Raw genomic sequence first — 8955 nt, 5'->3', positions numbered from 1 at the left:
ACATTGTTTCTTTTTGGTCTTTTTTTTCCCTAGTCGAGCCTTCTCTTCTTCACTTACCAGAGTAGAGATGAATGATTCTGTCAGTGCTTTCTCTATGTGATCTGTGCAATAGATGATTTTCCCTTAAGTTTGATATACTGTATATCTCTATCTATGTAGAGATATACGAAACAGGTAAATTTACGATAAGAGCTAAATGGTATTTCAGACAAATACTTCACAGAAGGTTCAAGGATTTTGTTTTGATTCAAATTTAAAAAGTGAGAAAAGAAAGTAAAAAAAAAAAATAACGATGTTTGTCTTTCAGAGTTTCCTGGGAATTTATTTCTCATTTATTACTCACATCCTTGTCCATTACTTAATAGTGACACTGGCTCTGGTACATTTGTGGAACAGCCAAGTTTCTTCCTGTTTGGGGGCCTTTGCACTTACACTTTCTCTTACTTGGGAACGATTTCTTCTCACCTTTCAGATGCTCCATCAGATCTCAGTTTAAGTGTAAACTCCTTTCCAAACTTTCCAGAGTAAAGTGGGCCTCTCCCACCACTGTTCTCTTTCTCTGCACTTCAGTTCCTTCTGAGCGCGATCACAACCTAACAACATCTACTAACCCCTTCTTGCTCAGAAACATAAGGTAGATTCTGCAGTGCCTACCAGAGTACCTGGCACATAAGCCTTCCATAACTACTTTTCAAAAAAAGAATTTGTACAGACTTGCAGGCATCCTCAAACTACAACCCTGCAGGCCACATTCTGGCTGCCTAGCACATTTATCTGGCCCTCCAGGTGTTTTTGCCACTGCTGCCTGTCCTGCTTAGCAGCCAACTCCTCCCCGGCCCACAGTGAGCACTCTCCAAGGGTCTGAGGGACAGTGAACTGGTCCCCCTGTTTAAAAAGTTTTAGGACCCCTGGACAGATAATTAATTAGAACATATATGCTAGGCACAGGTCTCGGGGTATTTTACATAGTGTTCGTAAAGTCAAGCATTAACAATTCCAGTCTCTTTTAATTACAGAAACCTCCTCCTCCCACTGGAGTACCTTTCCCCGCCCTCCAACAACTCCACCCCTCGGGGCTTCTAGGAGCCTCAGCAGGGTTACCAAGGTAGAGCCTTCCGGGGCTGGGACGCATGCGCGCGGCGCACCCTGCACATGCGCAGTGCTCGCGCTGCCGCCACGGTCCCTGCCCCGGCAGAGTTGGCGGCGCGGGCACTGGTGTCTGGACGCGCAGCGCTATGGCGGAGGGCAGCGGGGAAGTGGTCGCGGTCCCGGCGCCTGGGGCTGCCAACGGCCTCAGCAATGGGGCAGGCGGGACCCCGGCGCCCACCAACAACCCGTTGTCGCGCAAGCTGCATAAGATCCTGGAGACGAGGCTGGACAACGACAAGGTAGTAACCGGGGCTGGCAGGGCCGGGGTCTTGGGTCCCCGGCGGGGCTGAGGCGGGCGAGGCTGAGGCGGGCGTCTGTCCGGCACCCGCTGCGGTCTTCCTGCCGCGGAGCGGGCCGCGAGTGACCCCAGACCCGCGGGACCGGCTGCTCTCTTGAGTGGGGCGGGGGAAGAAGGGGGAGCTGGAGGAGCCCCCGGAAGAACGAAGGGGTTTCTTGGGTGTTCTCCTTACTTAGAAAGGTTCCTTGAAGGCTCTCTGGGTAGGGTCGGTGAACCGTGGCTCCTCGAGAAGTGCTCCCCCACACACCCAGGGGTCTTCGGGGGTCTAAGCCAGGGTAGAGGAGGAGAGCACCGGGCAGGGCAAGAAACCGACGCAGAAGAGCAGATCCCAAGATGCGGCAGCGCGAATGGGGATTAGGAGGAGCCTGAGAGCAGGGGTCGTGAGAGAGCATTTCCCTTCACAGGTGTCACCTGCTGGCGTGAAAGGCCCATAGCTCAAATGAACTCATATCTACTGGTTTTTGGTGTTAGCTAAGCACGATGTATGATTGACAGGCCCAGGCTGTATTTCTTTATAAGATAAACTGTCCACATCTCTCCCAAGTATCTCCTGAAACTTAAGTTGAGCTTTCCAGCTGCTGACATACCTAGCTCTCTCTTCTGCGTCTCGGAGTGTCTATGGTTATGCCGGTGTCGCATAAAGAAAAAAGATATGTAAAAATGAGAGCTTTGTAGGTGAATCTAGAGGTAACTGAAAATAAATTGTTAATAAGAATTTGACTTCTGTGTGTAAAAAAATGGCATTGCAATGTCATGACTAAGAAGGAAGGGCTTTCTTTGGGCCACCACTTATTATTAGGTAGACATGGTATTTGTAATCTTTGCAATTCCAGACAGTTCTGCAGTGAATGACCTTAAATATATATATGCCATTGTGCACAAGTAAGTATACCCTTATTGCATTCTGGAAATAAGTTTACTGTGAAGTAATTTGAATATTTTTTAGATTGTTTAATGGAAATAAATTATTTGAACATGATTTCTTTACATTTTAGCTTGAGATTAGGAAGCTATTTAAAAATCAGTCCCAGTGACTTTCTTCTGTTACCAATTGTGTAGGAGATGTTGGAAGCTCTCAAGGCACTTTCAACCTTTTTTGTTGAAAATAGTTTGCGGACTCGAAGAAATTTACGTGGAGATATTGAACGTAGAAGTTTAGCCATCAATGAAGAATTTGTAGGCATTTTCAAGGAAGTGAAGGAGGTATGTAAACTCTTTTCACATAGCATTTATTGAGAGCATACTATATGCCTGGCTCTGTGCTAAGTATTTTTTCAATCAGGTTGATATTTGCTATTCATATACTATGTGCAAATAGAATACTTAGCTACTTGCACCTGCTGCTTCTTTTACTGTTCATCTCAAAGCAGTTTGGGACTTAGTTTAATAATTTGACATATTCTGGGAGGCCGAGGCGGGCGGATTGCTCAAGGTCAGGAGTTCAAAACCAGCCTGAGCGAGACCCCATCTCTACTAGAAATAGAAAGAAATTAATTGACCAACTAAAAATATATATACAAAAAATTAGCTGGGCATGGTGGTGCATGCCTGTAGTCCCAGCTACTCGGGAGGCTGAGGCAGTAGGATCGCTTAAGCCCAGGAGATTGAGGTTGCTTTGAGCTAGGCTGATGCCACGGCACTCACTCTAGCCTGGGCAACAAAGTGAGACTCTGTCTCTAAATAAACAAACAAACAAACAAACAAATAAATAAATAAATTTTGACATATGTTTTATTTATAGTAAAATATAGAGTAACATTTGAAAATATTTGGTGCTACGATTTTTATAATTCCAAGTACTTTGTGAGAGAAGGGAAACAAACTTTTAATTCTAGAACTAAGATTTGTGCTCATACTCTCATAAGTAATTTCCTAATCATAGTTTGTCCCCACATTTTGTTTATAGCCCTCTTGATTGTTTTCATATCTCTTGACCTTGTTGGCCCATTCCTTCATAAAACTGTCATGTTTCTATTTGAAGGTCTTGTCACTGTTGACATGGACAGCAGTAAGACCCTGTCTACCACTGAAACTTTCCTTCCTTGTTTCCTTCCTTCCAATTCTCTGTTGTGTGGCACTAAATGGAATTGGGTAAAAGAAGAGAGCACTACAATGTGAAGCTAACTGTGATTTTGTGATATGATCATATTTTAATATTAAGGCATTGCTTTAGTAAAGAGTAGATGATGGTTTAGAGAGGCTGGACATAGAGCCTGGGAGACCTGTTGGAAGATTTTTTTATTAATCTATGCAAGAGATAACAATTGCCCTAGACTAAAGTAGTGGCTGTTTGGGCAGTGAAAAAAGAAGTGGATAAGATGTATCCATGAAGTGGATATAAATGATAGAATTTAGGGACCAATTAAATTCATGAGTTTGTGGAGGGAGCTGGAGGTGGAAATGTGTAGGGAAAAATGTTATTGAGAAAACTATCAGATTTTTGGCATGATCTAATGTATGTGATGCCTTTCAACATGGTAGGGAGAAGCACTATTGTTTTATTTCATTTTCACATTTGATTGTTTTTATTAATTAAAATTTATAAATAATTCATTATAGAAAAGTTAGATAATAATGTCAGAAATAGAAAGAATAATTACTTATGATCTATCACCAGAAATAACTAGTCAGTATTTTATTTTATGGCCTTCCTTATGTTTTTCTGTACATAAATATATTTTTTCCTAAAAAATGGGGAGATAGTATATATATATATAATTATGACTTCTTAAGCCATATATAGACAACTTTCCATAAACGTATAAAATCATTGTTAATGTATGCACAGATTTCCATTGTGTGATTGGATATGCTTCACAGTTTACATTTGTTTTAGGTAGTTCTGTATTGATCATCCTTATACATATATTGTTGCACACTTATCTGATAAAATCCATAGGATAAATTGTTATTAGAATTACTGAATAAAGAAGTATTCATATTTTTAAAGCACTTGCGTTTTCCTATTTGTCATACCCTCTAGAAGGAATGGTCTAGTTTCTTTATATCTTTTCTAACACTAGATGTTATTGTTTTTAATCATTTCCAATTTTAAATATAGGATCTCTTGTCATACTTTGATAAAAAAAAATCATGGGACTAAAATAAGGATTTTGTGAAGAGAAACTTCATCTTATGGTATCTACGATATTTGAGGTTATTTTTCTTTTCAGGAACTTGAAAGCGTAAATGAAGATGTTCAAGCAATGAGCAACTGTTGTCAAGATATGACAAATCGCCTACAGGTATTGTATAATGCCCAGATTTTAGCATAGTTCCTACCATAATCGCAAGCTTTCAAAAATTATTATATAGATCTACAAAATGTATGGATATATCATTACATCATACCCTGTAGGAAGTTTGAATATAAATATTATGCTTATTTGTTAAAACTATAAATGTTTTTGTGTTTCTTTGGGTGATGGTTTATTGATGTTGTTCAGTTAACTTTTAGAGCCTTATATTGGTCTAGCCAGTAGAGAGCTAACAGTGTAGAATTTTGATAAAACTTTCAATTCTGTAATATCCCAGAAGTCCAGCAGGAATGAATTTTTTAGTAGAAAGCCTTAGGAATAAGTTCACACTAAAGCTGTGCCTGATAAAGATTCAGCTAAATTCCATTCATGATCAGCCTAAAAACGTCTCAGGAAAATATGTATAATTTTAGGTCTGTTTATTAAAGCAATCCTAAACTGGTTTGGCTGCAGAATCAGCATTTGACCTGATTACCTTCATTCATCTAATTTTGGAAGAGTGCATATAACAGGTTCTCCCTAAGGGTCAATCATGATTATGTTTACTCTTTTCCTATAGTTTAATACCAAGCTTACATTTCTAAGATTCTCTTGGAACCATTGACAGCAACAGTAATTCTAGGAAGAATCATTAATTTATGCTTATTCCACAAATTAATCACAGTCTACTTGCTTTTTATGTCTGTTAGGACTAATTAATTTCCTATTTCTCTAAAATGTTATCTTTCTAGTCTTGTCTAAATTTTGATATTCTTACTAACATATCAGATATTATAGGCATATTGTCTTTTAGTCCAATCTTTAGATTTTGTTAACTTAATAATATTTAAATAGTTATATAATCTTTGCTAATTATTATTGCCATTTCACATTTTTTGCACATATTTATTTTGTTGCTTGGTTGATTCTATTTAATCATTCTTTTTCTTTAACATCTTTATTTCCATTTCTCTTCTTCTAGCTTCCATGACTTAGGCCTTTCCTCAAATTATACTCTATAAGGTTTTTTATATTATACTCTTGTGTTTTTTGGTAGCAGTGTTTTATGTTTATTGGATTACTCAGTTTCCTCTGTTTTTAGTGGTAGTACTTGGTATTTTCTATTTATTACCCTTAATTATATTTTTATTCTTTTTATCATAGCTATTTTTAAGTATAAAAAGATCAAAGTATTTTTATTCTTCATGTTATTTTCAAAACAGTTTATAAGTCTTTTAAATCAAAACCAAGGTGTCTCCTGTTTTGTCCTTTCTTTGTACTCACCTCCCATCCTGTTTTTCTTCTGTGGTGGCATGAGCCTATTATTTTCTCTCTTTCTTTTTTCATATTACGTTTATTGAGGAATAATTTATGTATAATAATAAACTGCATCCATTTGAAGTGTTCCTATTGATTCATTTGACACTTTTATACACCACCTATGAAACAACCACCATAATCAAGATATAGAACATTTTCATCAATTGTAAAAGAGTTCTTTATAGCTTTTTAATTGAATATTTAAAATATTTGATACTGCCTATTATTGATATTCATGTTTAGTGCATGTATCATTTCTTAGATGAGTAGAGATTAGATTCATGATTTTGAAAGTTTTGTTTATACCCTCAATTTTGCTAAAAATTAATTTATTTGGATGTAGTATTATTGGTATCCAAATAGTACACACATACTGACAACTCTAGAGTAATAGTTTAAATTTATTCATTCACAAAGGTATTTTTTTAGAATGTCTTCCCTCCCCTTTTTCATTATAGAGTATTAAAATGATTAGTTAGTATTTTCTAAAATGCTTTGAATATGGGGCTTTTGGGAAATTACTATTATGAGATAATTCATTTAAACATTTATCAGTAATTTTATATATGCTGTGGTTTATACTTTGGCTGTGGTTTTGCTTGGATAAATTACATTTAGAGGCATATATTTGTTATTTAATGAAAGACAATCCTTAATATTTAATATAAATTAATCAGAAATTGTTTTAGGATGATAATCTTTATTAGTATTAGTAAACATTATTTTGGAGTCATTAGCATAGCTTATAAGTGAAGAATCAGGAAATTTGCCAAAATATTTGAAAATGCTTATTGTATAATATGTATTGAAGTATCATATTTCATTGACTAATAGTATTGATTGTAAGATATACCCTCAATTTAATAATGACTGGGACTAAAAAGAAGCTAGTAATTTGTTTTTTGATATTGATTTTGTGATGCATTCTTTTTTAAGAAATATTATAAAGTAAATATTTCTTAGAATTGAGGAAATACTCTATTTGAAAAAAATTATACAAGGCAACAATGTATAATACAAGGGTGGAAGTGGAACTTTAAAGCAAAATGAAATTAGGAAATATAAGCATTTGAAGAAGTTATTAGATTTGAAGTATAATAATTCTGACAGAGTGCTTTGGGAACTGTCATGTTCAGTTTTATTCCTTAAAAGTTAGTGATATGCTAAATTATCTAGGTTTAAATCTGTTTCTTGAAAAATCTATTTTCTAGGCACATAATTTGGTTGCAAGGAGCAGACTCAGACTAGCTTTACTGGAGGGGGAGGTTGGAGCTCTGTTGGCAGGATGCCTAGGAAACAGTAAGACAGAGTTTCACTGACAATCTGAGAGCAGTGGACAGGCTCAGGCCTCTGAGAACTCAGAGCTGGGGGCATCTAGATCTAAGGCAGCTCTAGAAACCTTAGTAGCCAAAGCTTGGCTCTTTATTGTGGTGTTCCAGCATGAAAATGACCCAGTATCTTCAGGTGTTTGTTCTGGTATTTTCTCTTTAACAGGCTGACTTATCTTCTATTTTTTGTGTTTTTGTCTACGTTATAGTTTCTGCTTACTAGTGACTTAATTTATGCATAATTCTGGCTCACTTAGTATCCCTTCAATACATGGACACTGTGTCTCTCCCCGCCTCATGACCACTTGCTTCTCTTCTCATTGCTTACTGCTTTATTTTTGTAGTATTCTCCAGTTCAGGTCTTTGAGAGAGAATCTCATTGGCTACACTTGTCTTTTGTTTAAATTCACTTCGTACATGTTTGGCAAATCTTTGGATAGAATGCTTTTCCATCAAGTTTTCACTTCTGACCCTTTCAGCTCTGCTTTGGAGAAGGGAACATTGCTCAGTATGAAACTTGGCCAGAAATCATCCCGTGTCCTTTAGATGGAGCTATCTCTAATCTTCACCACAACTCTATATGGCGGGTAGTTTATATATTCCAGCTCTCAAATTTTTATCTCCATCTCAGGCATTTCTATCGAGCTCCACACCAGCGTTTCAGTGACTTAATTAATGTACTACACTGTTTAGAATATTTCAGTTCAACACATGCATAACCGAAGTCATGTTCTTCATTTGTAACTTGTTCTTCCATTGCTTCTGTTGCACTAAAAAGCATCGTAAACTATTCAGTTCTTTAGTCAGCATCTGGATCCCTTATCCTGTCTTGTAAGCCTTAGCATTATGTGTATATTGAGAACTCTGCGTGAGTCCATTTAAATAAAGTAGTGTATGAGCCTTGAAACATCTATGTATTGCATTTACTTGGGCCGTTTTTAAACTTTTGAGTTCTGTAGAGTGAGCTCATTTGCTTTAAACTTCAGTAAGTGCTAGTATTAGTTTTTTGAAATATAATAAAATTGGAATATACTGATGTTAACTATGTTTGTAATTTTAGGCAGCAAAGGAACAGACTCAAGATTTAATAGTAAAAACTACTAAGCTTCAGTCTGAAAGGTAAGTTGTCTTCCTACTCACCTCTTCAGTAATTTGGAGATTAGGTAGAAAGAAAATTATAGATAAAAGTTAAAACAGAATAATAAAAAACAGTTTAAAATTGGTATAAGACATAAGGTCCTAAGCTATATCTAATAGTAACTTAAACATGAAATCGTAGTTTAAGAATATTAAACTTGATATTGAGGTTGAGCGATTATTCCTTCTTTGGAATAGAAGTGATGATGTGTTATTTATTTGTTGTGGAGTTCAGAAATGATTTCTTTTTAGAATATAAATGTTTTCATGTTTTTAGTATTTTACTATTACTGTTTTTTTCACAATTATTGTCTTTTATTTTTTAACCGTGATTTATCCCCTCTGGTATAATTAAGAGTTAGCTTTTTCCTTGCACTTTACACAAGTAGGTATACTATTTTTTGATTGAATGAATGAGTGAATGAAGGTAAGTATAGTATGGATTAGTGTAAATGTTGTGTTGAATATTGCTAAAACTCATTGAAAA

The 8955-nt window shown here is 36.3% G+C and overlaps 1 protein-coding gene across 2 annotated transcripts in view; it reads left to right on the top strand.

The window, feature by feature from the left end:
* Positions 1-1160: 1160 nt before the first annotated feature.
* The window catches only part of COG6 (component of oligomeric golgi complex 6), a 67733-nt gene continuing 59938 nt past the window's right edge, over positions 1161-8955 (top strand). For both annotated transcript variants that reach the window (XM_012742681.2, XM_076009476.1), the window contains exons 1-4: positions 1161-1388; positions 2507-2650; positions 4621-4692; positions 8392-8450. In XM_012742681.2, coding sequence (XP_012598135.2) covers positions 1236-1388; positions 2507-2650; positions 4621-4692; positions 8392-8450 — 428 coding nt within the window. In that variant the 5' untranslated portion in view covers positions 1161-1235. The remainder of the gene's footprint in view (positions 1389-2506; positions 2651-4620; positions 4693-8391; positions 8451-8955) is intronic.

Source organism: Microcebus murinus, chromosome 13, assembly GCF_040939455.1.
Source record: "Microcebus murinus isolate Inina chromosome 13, M.murinus_Inina_mat1.0, whole genome shotgun sequence".
Taxonomy (NCBI): Eukaryota; Metazoa; Chordata; class Mammalia; order Primates; family Cheirogaleidae; genus Microcebus; species Microcebus murinus.
The sequence above is the reverse complement of the archived record's forward strand: the minus strand, read 5'-3'. Positions and strand labels throughout refer to the sequence as shown.